Source organism: Beauveria bassiana (assembly GCF_000280675.1).
Source record: "Beauveria bassiana ARSEF 2860 unplaced genomic scaffold BBA_S00014, whole genome shotgun sequence".
Classification (NCBI taxonomy): Eukaryota; Fungi; Ascomycota; class Sordariomycetes; order Hypocreales; family Cordycipitaceae; genus Beauveria; species Beauveria bassiana.
In genome coordinates, this window is record NW_007930849.1 from 536,555 (window position 1) to 554,553 (window position 17,999).

The 17,999-nt window shown below is 54.9% G+C and overlaps 9 protein-coding genes across 9 annotated transcripts; 2 read left to right on the plus strand and 7 right to left on the minus strand.

Annotated features, from left to right (window-relative positions):
- Window positions 1-162: 162 nt before the first annotated feature.
- Window positions 163-2,048, minus strand: BBA_05519 (ribosomal protein S6e; the record flags this gene model as incomplete). Its single annotated transcript, XM_008600616.1, has 6 exons — window positions 163-258; window positions 329-496; window positions 904-1,266; window positions 1,477-1,563; window positions 1,785-1,833; window positions 2,011-2,048. 6 exons carry the CDS (start codon window positions 2,046-2,048, stop codon window positions 163-165), a joined length of 801 nt encoding a protein of 266 aa, XP_008598838.1.
- A 191-nt stretch (window positions 2,049-2,239) lies between these two features.
- On the plus strand, window positions 2,240-2,692 carry BBA_05520 (sister chromatid cohesion protein Ctf8, putative; the record flags this gene model as incomplete). Its single annotated transcript, XM_008600617.1, has 1 exon — window positions 2,240-2,692. The coding sequence occupies one exon, from the start codon at window positions 2,240-2,242 to the stop codon at window positions 2,690-2,692; it is 453 nt and encodes a 150-aa protein (XP_008598839.1).
- Window positions 2,693-2,783: 91 nt separating this feature from the next.
- On the minus strand, window positions 2,784-3,683 carry BBA_05521 (Aminoglycoside phosphotransferase; the record flags this gene model as incomplete). The annotated part of the gene is made up of 1 exon (XM_008600618.1): window positions 2,784-3,683. The coding sequence occupies one exon, from the start codon at window positions 3,681-3,683 to the stop codon at window positions 2,784-2,786; it is 900 nt and encodes a 299-aa protein (XP_008598840.1).
- Window positions 3,684-4,044: 361 nt separating this feature from the next.
- On the minus strand, window positions 4,045-5,492 carry BBA_05522 (diphthamide biosynthesis protein; the record flags this gene model as incomplete). Its single annotated transcript, XM_008600619.1, has 2 exons — window positions 4,045-5,213; window positions 5,270-5,492. The coding sequence occupies 2 exons, from the start codon at window positions 5,490-5,492 to the stop codon at window positions 4,045-4,047; spliced, it is 1,392 nt and encodes a 463-aa protein (XP_008598841.1).
- A 590-nt stretch (window positions 5,493-6,082) lies between these two features.
- Window positions 6,083-7,374, minus strand: BBA_05523 (aldose 1-epimerase; the record flags this gene model as incomplete). The annotated part of the gene is made up of 2 exons (XM_008600620.1): window positions 6,083-6,453; window positions 6,519-7,374. 2 exons carry the CDS (start codon window positions 7,372-7,374, stop codon window positions 6,083-6,085), a joined length of 1,227 nt encoding a protein of 408 aa, XP_008598842.1.
- Window positions 7,375-9,050: 1,676 nt separating this feature from the next.
- BBA_05524 (Vacuolar ATP synthase subunit B) lies at window positions 9,051-10,943 on the minus strand (the record flags this gene model as incomplete). Its single annotated transcript, XM_008600621.1, has 7 exons — window positions 9,051-9,849; window positions 9,903-10,228; window positions 10,283-10,444; window positions 10,502-10,537; window positions 10,596-10,615; window positions 10,669-10,753; window positions 10,845-10,943. 7 exons carry the CDS (start codon window positions 10,941-10,943, stop codon window positions 9,051-9,053), a joined length of 1,527 nt encoding a protein of 508 aa, XP_008598843.1.
- A 1,001-nt stretch (window positions 10,944-11,944) lies between these two features.
- On the minus strand, window positions 11,945-13,118 carry BBA_05525 (hydroxymethylglutaryl-CoA lyase; the record flags this gene model as incomplete). Its single annotated transcript, XM_008600622.1, has 2 exons — window positions 11,945-12,796; window positions 12,861-13,118. The coding sequence occupies 2 exons, from the start codon at window positions 13,116-13,118 to the stop codon at window positions 11,945-11,947; spliced, it is 1,110 nt and encodes a 369-aa protein (XP_008598844.1).
- Window positions 13,119-13,478: 360 nt separating this feature from the next.
- On the minus strand, window positions 13,479-15,351 carry BBA_05526 (Tubulin alpha chain; the record flags this gene model as incomplete). The annotated part of the gene is made up of 7 exons (XM_008600623.1): window positions 13,479-13,704; window positions 13,753-14,176; window positions 14,238-14,768; window positions 14,860-14,935; window positions 15,021-15,047; window positions 15,122-15,162; window positions 15,327-15,351. The coding sequence occupies 7 exons, from the start codon at window positions 15,349-15,351 to the stop codon at window positions 13,479-13,481; spliced, it is 1,350 nt and encodes a 449-aa protein (XP_008598845.1).
- A 1,405-nt stretch (window positions 15,352-16,756) lies between these two features.
- BBA_05527 (uncharacterized protein) lies at window positions 16,757-17,614 on the plus strand (the record flags this gene model as incomplete). The annotated part of the gene is made up of 2 exons (XM_008600624.1): window positions 16,757-17,080; window positions 17,165-17,614. The coding sequence occupies 2 exons, from the start codon at window positions 16,757-16,759 to the stop codon at window positions 17,612-17,614; spliced, it is 774 nt and encodes a 257-aa protein (XP_008598846.1).
- Window positions 17,615-17,999: the final 385 nt, after the last annotated feature.

A 17,999-nucleotide genomic window follows, 5' to 3' on the forward strand; every position in this document is an offset into this window, starting at 1 on the left:
TTCCACATGAAAGTTTCCTAATTTTTGCTCGAGCAAAATTTTTCCTTTTGCTCAACAACTCTTCCAATCCGTTTTTTATATCTTCGTTACAAAAGAGACGACAAGAACAACGGGGGGAACCAACGCCTCGTGAAACACACACTCACACACACGACAAGTTGTCTACTTGCGCATGGAGGAGGCGCGGCGCTTGCGAGCATCGGCCTTGTTGGCCTTGGCCTCGGCGACACGCTTGGCGAGAATCTGAGCGTACTCGTTCTGAGGTAGGTGTTAGCCGGAACTGTGCTCTTTACCGTCATGGTAATGCGTGATGGGGAAGAAGACTTACGGCCTCGTCCTTGACCTTCTCGGCCTGACGGCGCTTGAGAGCGGCACGGTGGCGCTTGTGCTGGAGACGCTGGGGGGTTACGAGTCTCTGGATCTTGGGGGCCTTGGTGTAGACGGACTTGCCCTCACCCTTGGGCTGGACCTCGCGGCGAATGACGTACTTGCGGACCTATTCAGATTGGAAAAGAGCGGTTAGTTGACAAGTTGAGAATACGAACTGAAGCGGAAAAACTCGTTGCAATCGGGTTTCGGGTTTTGGTTGCCCTTGGATGAAACAAGCTTCTTGTCCTTTTTTGTCATCGCGTTTTCCGCTGTCCGCTTTCTCTTTTCACTTCCAGGAAAAATAAAAGGGGTAACGTGTCCAAAGTTGAATCAAAAAGAAGGAAGCAAGATGCTCGTCCCGCCCGAGGGACCAGCCCCAGAAAACAAACCGATTGACTTTTGCTCACACTCTACCCCGGCCGGACACGCTCGGCAGGGACAGGGAATAGAACCTGTGCCCTTGGAGCGCGCCCGGCGCAGGATAGGCGATGACCGAGTATGATGATGGGAGGGCCGCGGCAGAAAACAACATACATCGTCATCCTTGGTGAGGCCGAAGAAGCGGCGGATCTTGGTGGCGCGCTTGGGGCCGAGGCGCTTGGGGTGGACGACGTCGGTGAGGCCGGGGATGTCGGCCTCGCCCTGCTTGACGACAGCAAGGGCGAGCACGGACAGGTCCATGCCGGTGATGCAGCCGCGGACCGACTTGCGCTTGCGCTCGCCGGAGCGGCGGGGGCGGTAGCACGAGTGGCCAGTGGCGAGCAGCAGGCGGACACGGTTGGGGGCCATAACACCCTGCTTCATGGGGAAACCCTGCTTGTCGTTGCCGCCGGTGATGCGGAAGATGTAGCCCTTGAACTCGTCGCCGAGGGAGTCGCCGGGAACCTCGGCACCCATCTGTGATGCTTGTTAGTGTTTGGTAAAGGGCGAGTTGGGATCGGTGAGAATTTTCCCAGGTAGCGCCAGGCCGCCTTCTCGCATCTTGAGATCAAACAATTGTTATCCGGGTCGGTATCCTGGGAAGGGATGGATATCAAGTGCCAATCGAAAGAGGCGAGAGACGACAGGCGCGTAGGAATTTCTCAATCGAGGGGGGTGTCGACATACGCGCTTCTCCATGAAGGCAATGAGCTTGCGCTCATCCTCAACTTCGACGAGCTTCTGGCTGCCGTTGGCAGGGAAGGAAATGTTCAGCTAGGAAAGTCTAGTCAGCACTGCATGTCTCTTTATAATTCGTGCCGGTCCAGATTCGAGTCCCATTTCGACGACGAGCGGCAGCAATGATCCAATGTCTCGCGCAACACTCGAGAGCAGCAGTAGTGGTGCATCTCGACAAGTGCAGCATATATTCGGTATCCGTCGTCGTCGTCGTTGTATATATCTCGAGTCCGTTACAGAAGAGGGTGATTCCTTACCTTCATCTTGCCAGTATGTGGTGGTGGTGCAAGTTCTGTCTTGACCTGACTGGAGTGAAGTTGTCGTCTGTGGTTGATGGGGAAAGGCACACACGGCCAAGCGGTCCTCTCTGCGGTGTAGGAAAATTGGGTGGTGCAAAATTGGAAAAAATTGTGTGTCGCTAGGGTTCCGCGAGCGAAAGGGCCAATGGGAGCGCTGAGGGCTGCAAGCGCTGTGGAGACTCACGAGTAGCGAGAGGAACGGGGAAAAAAGACTGGGGCCATGTTAAAGCTGTGGCTGAGAGCTGAGATCAAAGTCACATACACGCGCTGCGCGAGAGAGCTTCCAAATCATCCAAGATAAGGTGTCGGATTCATTACATGTGTGGACCCGGCAAGAAAGTTCACCCACATTTCACATTTTGTAACAGTCTCACATTTATGAATGAAGACACCGTTATAATACACACACCACCATGTCAACAGCAAGACTCGAGCCCCCTCGCGCAGACAGGCAGCCCGACGGCCCCAACCCTCTCCCGCAGCTCATCCAGACGCCTTCTGGGCTGGCCCTCCTCGAGCTACAAGGCGCCATCAACTTGCCGCAGGGAAAAGACGGCGCGCCCCTGCCCGGCCTGCAGATTGGGCGCGTCGAGTTCCCGGACCACGACCCGGCGGCGCCGGCGCAGGACGCGGCGTGGATGAAGCGCGTGCACATGTTTGTCGGGCAGCACCAGCGGCTGACGGGCGAGGTCAAGAAGCTGCCGCGGGCGGTGGCCGTGGTGCGGCGGCGCGAGAACAGGATGGAGTACGGCTCGGGCGGCGCGCACATGGAAGAGGGCGAGAACCTCGAGGTGGTGGAGATTATCAAGTACAAGCTCATGTTTGGCAACCGGCCGGAACCGGTAGGCACGGCGAATGCAGTCTGAGGCGAAAGCCGACGCTCATGTACAGTACCGTTGCGGAATCCATGATATTATGACATTCATGAAACGGTCACGACTATTGTTTGTATTGTTGCTACGTTTTCAGCACTTCACACAGCTCCTGCACGCGCCGCAGAGCTCCCACTCTCCTCTCTGGATCCGGCGCCTCAGACACAAACACCAGCGCGAGCACCAACGCAGCATCCAGTCTCAGAAACGCCTCCTCCCGCTCCGACACGGCCTCCAGCGGCCGGACACTCTTGTATCCTTGCAGAAAGGCCTCGCTCTGCGCTCCCCACTCCATGCTCCGGTACACGTCAACAACCGGCGGTGCCAGCAGCGCATTCGTCCAGTCAAACACGGCCGAAACCTCGCCTCGGCTCATCTGCAAGTTGACGCGCCGAAGGTCCATGTGCAGCAGGGCTGGCGGCTCCCGCCCCAGCAGCAACGGCTCCGCCACTGCGCGCAGCGTCGCCTCGTCCAGCGCCCAGTCTCTTGTCTGTGGCTCCAGCTCACCGAGCACCTCGAAGCGGCGTCGCATGCGCTTCAGAAACAGCGCCGGCAGCTGCGTGCGGCTGAAACCCTCCATGGCCAGGAGCTCGACGGCCCAGTCAGCCGGGATCGGTGTGGCGTGGATGAGGGCGGCGACGCGGCCGAGCGCTGCATCGTCGTCGGCAGCGCTTACACTATCAGCGGCCATGAACTCGCACACCATGGCGGGATAGCCGTTTACCTCGTAGATGCCGTGACAGCGGGGCACGGGGACGGCGGTAGACCGGAGGAGGTCGAGGATGGCGGCTTCTTGGCGGACGAGGGCGCGGGCATCAATGTTTGAGTCGTTGGCGTTTTGGAAGACTTTGAACTTGGGCACGCGGAGGACGACGGTGTTGTGAGTGAGCGATGTCGCCTTGTAGACACTGAATTCAAGGCCTTGGGCCAGGGTTTCTAGATTGCTGAGACCAGCCTCGACGGCGAAGGCTTGGGCCACTTCCATCTTGCGATATGCACTGCAATGTACTGCGAGATATGACGGTGTTTATGCGTGTCGTCTCTAATTTTGATTCTTTTTTTTAGCTCCCAGTATTGGTATCTTGTGTGCATCTGCATGCCTTGTGCACAAAGGACATGAAAGCTTGCAGTTGAAGAAACCAAGTTGATGTGCTCTTCAGCCGAAGTTGACTCACCCAGCTAGCGCCTCCAAGTCGTCAGCAACAACTACAAGTTGTAATCAATCAACTGCCAAATGAATGTGCCAGCTAACGATGTGTACTTTTTATGGGATTATTTCCAGTTTCAGCTTTTTTTTTGTCATTTAATCATGATTTTACGTCTTTTCTTTTTTTTTTTTTGGCATATCACGTCGCAGGAGTAACCTCCAGAGGCTTTGTCCGCCCCAGCCCATCTTTACCATAATAATCCATCGGGTAGACGCCGCCACCACCGCCCTCTTTCGACCAGTCCTCCGTGATGCCCAGCGCGACCAGCGCCTCGTACGGCGTCAGCAGCGGGCGCGCGAACGCGTAGCCCCAGTCGATGCTGAGCCGCGGGCACGCGACCTGGACCCAGCACTCGACGTCGGCCATGACGGCGAGCTTGCCGGGGAAGATTTCGCTCAGCAGCAGGTTGACCCAGGGGATGCCGCGGGCGCGCAGCTGTGCCTCGATGAGCGCCATGGTGTGCGGGTTGCCCTGGCGGCCGAGCGAGCCGAGGATGAGCCCCCAGCGACGGGCTCCGCGCGCCGTCTGAATGGCCGTCCTGCGCACCGACTGCATCTCGTCGTGTCCATACGTCTCGCGCGTGAGCTTGCGCGAGTACGGGTCGTAGCGGTACGCGGGGATGCGCGGGTTGTGGATCATGATGCTCTCGAGGTGGAAGCGGCCGTCGCCGAGGTACAGAATCAGGTCGACGCCGTCCTCGTCGCGCAGCCGCGGCGACGTGCACCCGAGAATCTCGCCCTTGCTGAGCGGCGCAATCTGCGGCACCAGCACGCGGAAACCGGCCGCCTCGAGGCTGCCGCGCACGCCGTGGATCGTGGCGTTGAACTGGATGGTGCCGACGAGCGCAATCGTCTTGCCGCTGGCAAAGTTGCGCTCGAGCGAGGCGAGCAGGTGCGCCGCGTCGATGCTGATGTCGACAAAAACGTACAGCGTCTTGATCTTGGTCACATCGACGGGGATGAGGCAGCTGTGGGCATAGTGCACGAGCAGGTCGCAGCCGAGGGCGCGCGCCGTGTAGTCGTCGATGCAGCACGCGCCGTACGTCACGTCGCCCATGATGAGCGTCTCGATGCCCGGGCAAAACTGCGTCAGAATGTCCGAGATGGTCGTGGCGAAAAGTAGCAGGCCCTCGGGCATCTGCAGGGCCACCTTTTTCGCACCAGACGTCTGGATGCGGTGGATTGTCTTGGGTATCTCGAAGCTATAGTTGGCAGGGAGCAGAGCAATGGCCTCCTTGAGCTTGGGGTCCTCGGAAATCTCTGGCGGCACGCGGTTCAGCAATCTCGGCGCGCGTCTGGGTTTGGCAGCTGCAAAAGTTGTATCAGTATAGTCTCATTCGCGTGAGGCAGAGGCAAATGCTCACTCTGCAGGGCACCGCTCTCTCCCATCCCTTGGACTCCATTCTTGGCGGCAGCCTCGGCAGCCGCTCTTCTTCCCACGAAACGCTTCTTTGGTTGCTTGACAACGGGCTCCTGGCCGTCAGGCTGTATCGTATTATCTTGTGCTGCAGTCTTTGCCTGAAGCAACTGAGACTCTTCTATATCGGCGGCCAGGCCGAGATCGACCTGGGCTCTATCATCCTCCATGCTACCCAAGTGTGCTGGTTATGTTCTCGAGGCGTATCTCATATATTCATGTGAGATTTTCTGCTAATTTCACTGTTATTCGCCGTCGAAGTGATTTTTTTTGTTGCCGTTGAATGAGGTGAGTAAGAACGGCGGGTTACATTTTGCGCCAATGGGATTGGGCGCCGTCATCCCACCTTTTGGTGGAGCGGGGCTTGCCACTCGAAGTAGGCAATGATGGTTGCGATACTGAACAAAACTTGCAAATCTTGAAATACGTAAGGAATATCTATGTTGTGGTCCGTCCCAGATAATGCAGGATATAATGATATTTCCGGAGATATTCGAGAAACAGAGCTCAATATTCGAGATTGAAAAATGGCCACGGTGCTACATGGGATGTCACCGCAGCGGCTTACACAGGTGTGGCAGGCAAAAGATTATGCGACTTGGTATTTGGTATAAATTGACAATCATAAATTATATCCACGAATAACCTCTCACTCAGCTACGCAAGCGAAAAGCGGCGACACCTCATATCATCGAGTAACCATCAGCTTCGCCACCAACAGGACAAGCCACGCCCGCACCATTCACTCCCTCTACTCATCCTAGTCCTTGTTTACTTTGAACTTGTACGTCGCCTGGAGCACGTACGGATCATCGCCAGGTCCAAATATCTGGCGGTTGCCGCGCATCCACTCGGGGTTGTTGATGCCGTCAATGTAGTCCTGAACCTCCAAGACGACGCAGCCGTACTTCGGAATAGTACGGGGAAAGTCCTTGTGATCCTCGAGGCCCTGCGTCTTCTTGAGAACGATGCTACCGTCCATTCCGTTGCAGCTGTAGACCTGAAAGGCGTGCTGGTCGGTGTAGACGTCAATCTCGATGCCGGACCACGACGAGGCGAGGCGCGCGACGGGTCCCTCGGTGCGCCAGTCGTATGAACCGAGATGGTCGCGGTTAACAAGGAAGCAGTTGTCTGGGAGCAAATGTTAGATTGATCGTTCACAGCTTTTCATCCTTTCTCTATAATGTAGAGCTCACCGTAGCCGGTGCAGTTGAAACCGCAGTTGTCGACAAGGTCCTCTTCGCCCATGGCGTGGCCAACCTGTCTAGGCTGGCTCCAAAAGTCGTTGACGGAACCTTTCTTGTTGGACCAAAATTCGCCAGTGGGGATGAGAATATTGTCCACGCCGACGCGCTGGCCGCTGTACGGCAGGTGTAGCGTGTGGTTAAGCGCGGTGTTGGTCTCATTATTCGCAAAGCCGTCGAGGTTCCAGTACGTGTGGCTGCTAAGCATGATGGGCGTCTTCTTGGTCGTCGACAGCGCAATCATTTTAATGTGCCAGTCCATGCCCTGCAGCGTGTAGGTAATGTACGAGATGACCTCGCCAGGGAAGCCCTCTTTGCCGTCCGGGTCAAGAATCATAAACGTGACACTGTTGCTCGTGTGGGAGACGACGGTAAAGTTGCGCCAGTCCCAACCGTCGGGCCCGCCGTGCAGCGTGTCGACGCCGTCCGGGTGGTCCTTGGTCGGGTTCTCGTTCGCCTTGATACGGTAGGTGGTCCCGTCGATCGTGAAGGTGCTGTTCTTGACGCGGTTGGCGTAGCGGCCGGGGACGCCGCCAAAGTGCGGGTGCAGCTTATCCTCGTCGTAGTAGGTGGCATTGTCCCAGCCGGTGACAATGTCGCGCTCGACGCCGCGTTTGTCTCTTAGCAGCACGTTGGACACGGAGGCGCCGTAGGGGACGAAGGCGGCGCGCAAGCCGTCGCCCTCGATCCAATACTTGCCGTCCTTGTCTGGGCCAGGGGATGTCGACTTGGAGCTGGTAGAGGTCGAGGCGAGGCAGGGAAGTGTGGCGGTGGCTGCGAGGGCTGCGAGCTGGGAGACGAATTTCATGCCGGCGCTGAGTCTGTGTGTATGCGTATTTCAAGTAGGTGGTTGTGGTAGTGCTGATGATGGGAGTAGAGGTTCAGTCAAGAACTCTGACATGTGTTACAAGAGAAGGAAATGGACAGTAATATAGCTACCCAATTACTGAGAGCAGGCTTTAAAAACTGGGAGGGCGTGGTACTTTGATCACGGCCGCGTTGCCTGACAGCGCGCGCAGATAGACGGACAAGCTGCAGCCGAGTCGAGCTACGTCCTCCAGTCTCAGAGAGGCTTGGATCACCACCGTCAGGTCAGCGCCCGAAGCTAGCGACGTCGAGCCGGGCCTTTTGTCGTCGTCTCGTCTTCCTGCATGGAGGGGGGAAGGGGGGTGAAGGAGCTAGCTGCGAGACCCGAAGAGGTAAAAGAGCTGCAAATGACGAGTCGGTTCCGGCGACTTAGGGAATTGACGATCCGGGGTTGGCGAAAACTCGCACTAAAATCAATGACCGTTTCCTTTGAGCAGCCTAACTTTGCGGGGTTCTCAGTTGTTAAATAGTTCAAGCCCAGAGTTGGACTTTAACTTTGTTGTTGTTGTTTGTTTCAGCTAAGAATGTTGCTCTCATAGGTATGCTAGTCTTCTTTGATATCACAAAATCGTGCCTCGTATACTTGATCAATCCCAAGTGAATCTTCTTCTGCTCCACACTTTGTGAGCCTATTCTTCATCTTCGCTTTCATAATTCGTCTCCGGCTAAGTACTGCACATTTTCGCCCTACATGATGTCACCCGACCGACCGCCCGCCCGCTAAGAGGAGCCACCCGCCTTGTGCGGGCAAAATGTACTTGCAATGCGCAGGGCCAACGAAGCACAAGGCTCTGGGGAAAGATGAATCCCCACAAAGTGCAGACTTGGCGCAGTGGCTTGCAACGAACCGGTTCAGCCATGGAAAGAATCGCCGAGAAAACCAAACATTGGCTCAAAATGCTCCCCCCGCAATCTTTGTGCCCAGCTGCCAACGAAACAGAGTATTGTGCAAATCTCCCCCGCAGTTGATGTTGTTCTCACACTGGATGGAAGAAGAAAGAATAGACGGGATGACGTTTTGCAAGTCGACCCGCTGCAACCACGCATTTTACCTTCCAGATTACCATACAACTTGACTCGCATCTTTTGCGAAAACGGTTCGACCTGCATGACAAGTCCCCTCAACACCGCCCACAAGGAAATTTAGCTGGCTACGACATGCACAACATATTTTTCAATGATGGACCATAAGTGTACTCGTGTGTCTTAGCCTCCTCCGGAACTAAAAGTCGTATAAAAGAAGTGGCACTTGGAACCGCCAATAGCGACGCTAAAATAGACCAAACTTGGTCATTATTTGTGTAGCTTCTTCGTCAGTGCACAGTTTCAGCACTATAAATTTCAGGTTCAGTGTCTATTGAACTATAGAATATCAATGACATTAGAAAAACAAAAGCTTCGGATTCGTACATGCGATCCTAGTCGCGACAGCTGAGTGAATACCAAGAATGCTGTTAACTCAGATGCCAGCATAGGTAGGCAGGCAGGATCCTTGCTGGCGCTATACCGACCTTGCAAGATGAAGCAATCTCACCACAGGCAGCCCGCATCGCATCTCCGCGGCCTCTAATCTCATTGGCCCGCTCTATGCTTGCTTCACTACATTACAGGGCCCATCTAAGCATCAATTAGGTTACCCTCCTCTTGTTGTTGCTCGGCCTCGCCGCGAGCCTTGCCCTTACCCTTGGCATCCTTCTGCGCACGCTGGTAGTATTCGTTGAGAACCTTGGCAGGAATACGGTTCAGAAGATCTTTGGGGAAGATGCGCAGCAGGCTCCAGGCAAGATCTAGAGACTCGTAAATCGAACGAGACTCGTATTGTCCTTGGCTGATGAACTGGCGCTCGAACTTGTCGAGGAACTCCAGCGACAGTTTGTCCTCTGCTGACAGAGCCTCCTCACCAACGACTGCCTTCATGGCCGCGGCATCACGACCAATGGCGTACTTGGCGTACAGCTGGTTTGACACGTCACCGTGGTCCTTGCGGGTCATGCCTTCGCCAATGGCTGACTTCATCAAACGAGACAGCGAAGGCAGCACGTTGATGGGAGGGTAGATACCACGGTTATCCAGAGCTCTGTCGACGAAAATCTGACCTTCGGTAATGTAGCCAGTCAAATCGGGAATAGGATGGGTAATATCGTCATTGGGTAGGGTCAGAATAGGGATCTGAGTAATCGAACCGTTGCGTCCAGCGACACGGCCAGCACGCTCGTATATAGTCGACAAATCAGTATACATGTAACCAGGGTAACCACGGCGACCGGGAACCTCTTCTCTGGCGGCGGAAACTTCACGAAGAGCATCGCAGTAGGCAGAGAGATCGGTAAGAATGACCAGAACGTGCTTCTCGAGCTGGTAGGCGTAGTATTCTGCAGTTGTCAGGGCAAGACGAGGAGTAATGATACGTTCGATACTAGATCCTGCGTTAGCGCAATCATTGAGAAAAGCGAATTATTGATCGCATACGTAGGGTCATTGGCAAGATTAAGGAACAGCGTAGTCTTTTCTAGACTCCCATTCTGCTCAAAGTCGCGAGTGAAGAAACGGGCAGTCTCCAAATTGACACCCATGGCACCAAAGACAATGGAGAAGTTGTCCTCGTGGCCGTCGTGGACTCCCTTATTGGTGATGCCCTTCTTCTGGACCAGACCGGCTTGTCTGCAAATCTGGGCAGCGATTTCGTTGTGAGGAAGACCGGACGCGGAGAAGATGGGAATCTTTTGACCACGGGCAATCGAGTTCATGGTATCGATGGCCGAGATACCAGTAGAGATCATCTCCTCGGGGTATTCCTGCTACCTGTCAGCGTTTCGGTGCTCAATCGGCCGGCATTGGTGCGAGCGTACACGAGAGTATGGGTTGATAGGGCTGCCGTTGATGTCGATGTAGTCTTCGGCAAGAACCTTGGGACCCTTGTCGATGGCACGGCCAGAACCGTCAAAAATACGACCCAGCATGTCTTCAGAGACACCGAGCTTCAAGCTTTCGCCAGTGAATTCGACCTTGGTCTAATGTTGGGTATTAGCATTGGTGGTCCAGTCACGATCCCGAAACTAGCTGCCTACCTTCTTCACATCGATACCGGAAGTGCCCTCAAAAACCTATCGGTGCATTCTTAGCAAAAGTGACAGAAGATCCCTATGACGCAATTCGTCGTACCTGGACAACGGCTCGGTCACCTAAGGCCGGTTAGTAAAGTCCAACGTATTGAAGAATAGCGGTGTCTGCCTACCTCGAGCTTCCAAAACCTGACCAGAGCGCTCTGTTCCATCGGGAAGCGTCAAAGTGACGATTTCGTTGTATTTGGGCAATTTAACCTGCAAGCCGTTAGCGGCCGAAAGCCAAAAAAAGCCACGACGTTGCCCGCCGCCAATGCAGCAAAGTCATGGCAGATCGAGAGCATCGTACATTGTCGAGGATGACAAGAGGACCGTTGATACCGCCAATGGTGTTGTATCGAATCCTCGGGATGATGGAGTAGGACGACGACTCGCGCGGGTCCGACATGGTGGATGTAGTCTGTCGTGTACGAAAACGCTCGACCTCGTTAGGTGGGGGGGAGAGAGGCAGCTGGCGCAGCCTGCCGAGATGCGGTAGGGAGAGAGTGAGGATGGAGGAAAGCCGTGGTTCGTCCTGCGGTCAATGTGCCGGTGCTGGGATCCTAGTCACGGACGATATGGCAAGTGCAGATGGTGATTGTCGAGAAGCCCGGAGCTGGAGACGAGGCGAGGTTGGAGGAGGTTGAGCTTGGTTACGACTTGGTGGAGCCGCTCTAGGTCGGCTTGGCCCACGGGCCACGGCGTGGAGAGGCAACTCTCATTACAACGACGTCACATGACTCTTGGCTGCGAGACTGCAGAGGCTCTGCATCAGAATGGTGCCAAACAATGCATGATGTCTTGAAAATAGTATTGTTTCTACTTTGGGTCTGATTGTCGGATCTCCTTGCAGCACATTTTCTTCATTGAATCGTCATTGGTCATGTTGGGCGGGAAGCTGGAGCTGCACCAAAGTCTACAACGGTCTAGGCCGGGCATGGCTTCAGTTCGCTGCTGATATGACAAAGTCACGAAAACTCCAGCTATTCCACACGAAATTCCCCAGCAATAGTATTCATCTTGAGGGTTGTTTACTGGCTATTTTTCTGGGGGAGTTTTTTTTCTTCTTTTCTTTTTCAAAATCGCCAGACACGCCTGGACCTGTTGCTATGCTAAAAACCCCGGACCGGGTGCCACCTACCGGTGTCCGTCAGCTTCATTCTTGGAAGAGAAAGGAAGCTGTTTAAAGTCAAGATATACGCAGCGGGACAATTTCTCAAGATTGACCGTCTTTGTACAATGGAAGACAGAAAAGCCAAATGCTTTGCCGAGATATTGGAGAGTAGCGACCTTACAACTCTTCCTTTCGTTCACCTACGCCGTAAAGCTACTGTATACACACACCAATCCGCTCATTCGTCATTCTCCATGCCATCGACATCCATCAGCCTCGGAGCTTCTCTGCTATTCCTACTCCCCCTTGGCCGCACTCGCCGCCTGCCTCACGCGCGCGCCCAGCACAGCCTTGCCCACGCTCGAATCATTCGCCTTGCCCAGCTCGCCCGTAATCCATGCACCAATGTCCGCCACCGCGTCCAGATCAACCCCCGTGTCCATTCCTAGCGTCTCCATAAAGTACACCATGTTCTCCGTCGCCACGTTGCCCGTCGCGCCGGGGCTGTACGGGCAGCCGCCGAGCCCGCCGACGCTGCTGTCAAAGATGCGGACTCCATGCTCCAGCGACACGGCCGTGTTGACCAGCGCCTGACCGTACGTGTCGTGAAAGTGCATCGCCACGTCCTCGGTGCGGATGCCCGCTGCCGCCATGCACTTGAGTAGATTGCTCGTCCGCGGCGCCGTCCCCATGCCGGTCGTGTCGCCCAGCGAAATCTCGTCGGCGCCCGACTCGAGCAGATCTGTCGCAATCTCCGCCACCTTGCGTGGGTCTACGTCGAAGCCCTCAAACGGGCACCCTAGCACCACCGACACGTACGCGCGCACCCGCAAGCCTAGCGCCTTGCTGTCCTGAATCACCGCCTTGAACCGCTCTAGCGACATCTGAATGTCGCAGTTGAGATTCTTTTGCGTGAAGCTCTCCGTGGCCGCGGCGAAGACGGCAATCTCTACGCCCGGCTTGGGCGTCCTGTCGCCCGGCACTGCAGGGTCCGCCTGCGTCGTGAACGCGCCCTGGTGCTGCTTGAGCAGGGCGGCAGCGTTCTGTAGGCCCTTGGTGTTGGGCGCCAAAAAAGCATATGAAATCGGAACGGGTGATTGAATCTTTTGCTGCAGCAGGTGCTCGAGAATGTCGCTGGAGTTGGCCATCTAGACGACTGCGTCAGCAAGCACAGGGACTTGATGCCGGTCGGCAGAAGCCATTGCCACGTACCTGAGGAACCCATTTGGGAGACACAAAAGAACCAGCTTCAATAGTATCCAGACCAGTCCGTGCCAGCCTCTCGATTAGCTCAATCTTGGTGGCCAGTGGAATCGTCTTCTTCTCGTTCTGGAGACCATCTCGGGGTCCGACCTCGACGAGCTTGACCCTGTTGTCGCGAGCTGAGGAACTGGCGGTGGCAAAGCCACGCTGAGCTCTAAATTGGGTTCTTCTACAGGCTCTGCAAACGGCCGACCGTAAAAGAGACATTTTGTGTGAATTTTGTGATGCAGATCGAGTATGGGCCGTGGTCGTGTGAGGAGCAAGTTCAGCAACGGTAGATGGAGCTTGGTTCCCCGCGGTGTAGGTAGCGCGCGTACCGTCGGCCTCAGCTAGATCCATCAGCGCGGCAAGTAGCGGCCCTAACACGGCAACAGCACCATTGGCAGCATCGAGTTCATTCGAGATATTCGGAGCATCATCAATTGCAGTTTTACAAGGGATTTTGACATTAAAAATGTTTGTGTTTATGGAAATATAACGTAATTACACCCCCTGGGGCATAGAGAGTGGGCATAGCTGCCTCGAAAGAAATTAATCCCCCTTAGCAGTATATAGCGCGTCACCCATCTAGTACTCAATCTCGCCCTCATCCTCGCCAGTCGAGTCGGCAGCAACCTCCTCGTAATCGCGCTCAAGAGCAGCAAGATCCTCACGGGCCTCGGAGAACTCGCCTTCCTCCATACCCTCACCAACGTACCAGTGGACGAACGCACGCTTGGAGTGCATAAGATCGAACTTGACGGAGAGCGAAGACCAGGCTTCTGCGATGGAGGTGGTGTTGGAAAGCATGCAGCTACTTGATGTTAGTTGTGGTAACGTGGCAGTAGATAACGAAACTTACACAGCACGGTTGACCTTGGCAAGATCGCCGTTGGGGACATTCTCGGGAGCCTGGTAGCAGATACCAATCTTGAAACCAGTGGGGCACCAGTCGACGAACTGGACGGTGCGCTTGGTCTTTAGGGTAGTCACGGCGGCGTGGGCGTCGTTGGGAACGACGTCACCGCGGTAGAGCAAGCAGGTAGCCATGTACTTGCCATTGCGGGGGTCACACTTGACCATCTGGTTGTTGGGCTCGAAGCAAGACATGGTCATCTCCTGGACCGAGTTGGCCTCGTGGGCAGCCTTCTTGGCCGAGATGACGGGGGCGTAGGCAACGAGAGGGAAGTGAATTCTGGGATAGGGAACCAGGTTGGTCTGGAACTCGTTGAGATCGACGTTGAGGGAGCCATCGAAACGGAGCGAGGCGGTGATGGAAGAGACGACTGATGTCACGTTAGAACAGGTGTCACGAGACACATCAAATGAACATATAATTAGGCTTACCCTGAGCAATGAGACGGTTCAGGTTGATGTAGTCGGGACGCTCAAGACCGAGGTTGCGGCGGCAGATGTCGTAGATGGCCTCATTGTCGACCATGAAAGAGCAGTCAGAGTGCTCGAGGGTGGTGTGGGTGGTGAGGATAGAGTTGTAAGGCTCGACAACCGAGGTGGCGGTCTGGGGGGCAGGGTAGACACAGAACTCGAGCTTGCTCTTCTTGCCGTAGTCGACGGAAAGACGCTCCATTAGGAGAGCACCGAAACCGGAACCGGTACCACCACCGAAGGAGTGGAAGACGAGGAAACCCTGAAGACCAACGCAGTTATCGGCGACGCGGCGGATCTTGTCGAGAACGCCATCAATGAGCTCCTTGCCGACGGTGTAGTGACCACGAGCGTAGTTGTTGGAGGCATCCTCCTTGCCGGTGATCATCATCTCGGGGTGGAAAAGGTTGCGGTAGGTACCGGTGCGGACTTCATCGACGACATTGGGCTCGAGATCGCAGTAGATGGTACGGGGAACGTACTTGCCCTGGCCTACATAGTGGCATTAGCATTCGACAAACGGAAAAGGCGTTTTCGTCAACGGCGTGATAGCGCGCGGCGCGGGAAATGAGGGTTGGCGTACCAGTCTCGGAGAAGAAGGTGCTGAACCCCTGGTCAGGATCCTGAGCCTTGCGCTCTTCGGTGAGATAACCATCGGGCTGTTCAAGTCGAGGGTCAGTGAAAATCCAGTTGTATTGGCGACATCCGAGGTGGTATAGCATGTCAATATCGGGACAAAATTACCTGGATACCGTGCTCAAGGCAGTAGAGCTACAAATAGGAGTTAGCTGGCGTGTTTACAGAGCGAGAGGGGGGGGATGAATAGGGGATGGGCGTCAACATACCTCCCAGCAGGAATTGGCAATCTGGCAACCAGCCTGGCCGACTAAATATCACCACTGTCAGTATCATCATCATCAGACCGTGCACGAAAAAGTATCGTTTTGGGGGGGGGCGAGGCGGATAGGTTTGGCGGCGGTGAGCCAAAAACGCGTTGCTTTGCTGTGCGTCGGGGGAGGAGGGGTAGATGCAAAGGGCGGCGCAGCATACCGTTGATACTGATAACCTCACGCATGGCGATGGATTTGTGGTTTGAAACGTGGAAGACGAATCGATGGGTGGATGGGGAAGAGAGAAGGAGAGATTCTGGGCAAGGCAGAGAAGTAGAGCTAGAGTCTGGAAGAGGGTCTGGCGGGTTTCCGTCGAGTGAAATCTGGCCGGCGAAGGCTTTTGCAGGTATCCAGTTCAAGTTGCTGGGGTGCGTGGTGGTGCGAAAGGCGGAAAGAGACCTACGGGCTGCGGTCTAGCAGGTGGGGGATATTGGGCGAGACAGGGGGGGGGGTTTTGAGTGACAAGGTGAGCAGAGGCCCAAGCTAAGCTGGCCCAGGCAAGCTTCTGGTTGGTTGGGGCGAGGCAGCTGGCGTGCCTTTTTCGTGGTTTTAGTGGCCCAAGGTTGCAGTAAAATGCAGTCTCGCTGTAGATTCAGGGCATTCACGCTGCTGTAGAACAGCATCAGGGCCGGCTCAGGGTACCTCGCCCCCCTCCCACTGTCATTTGTTGACTTTGGGCCCGGCCAGGCGACGACACCTTGAACGGGTAAGCGCGTTCTCATCACTCTGCACCTTTGCATCCAGGGTCTTCACCGCTACCGGCAGCAAGACGGTAACAGGGTAATGAAAAACGCCGAGATGTCTCCCGACCTGTTCAACAGAAACGTGTCGACTACAGGATGCTACTGCGTACTGGTACAAAGTGAACTCTCATCAGTTGAAGCATGGCGGCCTTGTCAACACAACCAGCGCACTCAACTCCCCAAACAAGCGCAGCAATATCACGCGTCAATTGAATTCCAAGATACTGTGCTTTGTCCAAATTACACATATGCCTGTGCCTTATCTCTTGCCCAACAGCAAACGTAACTGAAGAAAGGGGCCTTGCCTTCACGGAATACCTCGGCGGCCAGAGGTCGCGGCAACCCATCTCCGATACACAAGCCACAACAACCATTAAACGCCCGTCAATCAATCCGAAAAGATTATTCACTTGCCTTTCCTTTTCTTCTCCTTTTCTTCTGGCACTGCTATTCACCTCTCCCACCAGCAAGGGACAAGTCGCCTGCATGGCCCAAGCCCATCTCGGGGAGCTTCCCCCGGGCACCCACTCACTCGTTCGCCCACTGTTTATATTCCCCCCTTCCGTTTGCGTGTTGTTATCACGCGTCGCGCGTCACTGTGTACTTGCATGAGCCCCCTAAATTCGCGCTACGCTTTGCGTATCCTGTACTTTTGGCCCAATCCAAAATCGAGTTTCCACGCCACACCCAAGTGAATTGAGCTCTGCTCTGGCCACAACTGAACCGTGGCGTCCTAGATAATAGAGCCCACTTTCTGTGCATACAGCAATCGATGTGAGGCGAAAGCTACCTTTTGATGTAATACCCATCCGTGGGAATGATACGTAAAGCACCAAAATTTGTCGCCATGATGTTTTTCTCAGATGCACGCACTTGTGTCTTAATATTACTAGCCGCATTCACCCGTCACGCCACCGCCAACGCCGACAAAATCATCTTCACAGGCCCCGAGCCCATCACCTACCCTTTAGCCTCGCCGTCCCTGGCCGATCTCAACCTTGACGTTATCGGCCCCGCGAGCCTGTCCATCCGCACCAGTCTCAGTCGCATCTTTCACAATGATTCGGATCCAGAGCTTCGAGGCAAGCCGCACGGCCGCGCGAGCTGGTTCATCCTAGACGACCTCACCCCGGGCCAACGATACGAGCTGCGCGTGTGCTGGGCCGCCATTGTAAGTCTTCACCGTAGCCTAGAGCGCCAAGCTGTAGACGCATGAAGAAATCTCGCTCTCTATGAAGGCTCATGCGAGATACAGGAGCCCACGGAATTCACCATGAATGTGTATGAGCTGGACAAGGTCTGGGAGACACCAGATCTCATGCTTTCCCTCGCCAACTACGCCTCCACGCGCCAAGTCGACACCGAGGACACCGAGGACACCGAGGGCGTAAAACCCCAAATTCATCATCGAACCGGCTCTTCCACAGACGCCAAAGAGCGAGAAGCATCACTCCTCCTCCTCCAGGTTCACGCCGCCGCCGACTACTTCTCCCACCACCAGGAGCTTATGCGTAACCCGCCGCCCGTCCTCGTGGATCTCATCCTGGATCCGTACCTCTTCAACGTGGTCCCTGAGTCCCTGATCTTGACGGCCGGATATATTGTCATTGTCGCTGTGGCGACGTTTTTTCTTGCAAGATGGATCGCTAACCGCATGACCGCCATTGCTGTGACCGAAGACCGGGGATCAAAGAAGAGAGATTAACCACAGATGTAAATCAAGCGTTTTCCGTATTCCTTCTTGCAACTATATGCTCTTCTTTTCTTGCTACCATCGAAAGGGTTATGCGCTTCTCGTGTGCTTTGTGTAAGCGTAATTCTAAAACAAGGATGGAAAAACATTCGAAAACCATGAAACGCTTTTCTTTAAATCAACATGGTACTCTTATTACTTGCAGGAGCCCTGGAAGAGAGAACCTATACCATTAGACGCACGTCATTATTCATTCATCCACCCAAACGATCTCACCCAAAGCGCCGCGTGCCTCGCCTCATGCATAAAAATCGGACACTAAGAAAAAAACGAGGGTCGAGAAGCACTTATATATCCAGAGGTTAGAAGCGAAGAACTCAGTGCTGTACGCCATGCA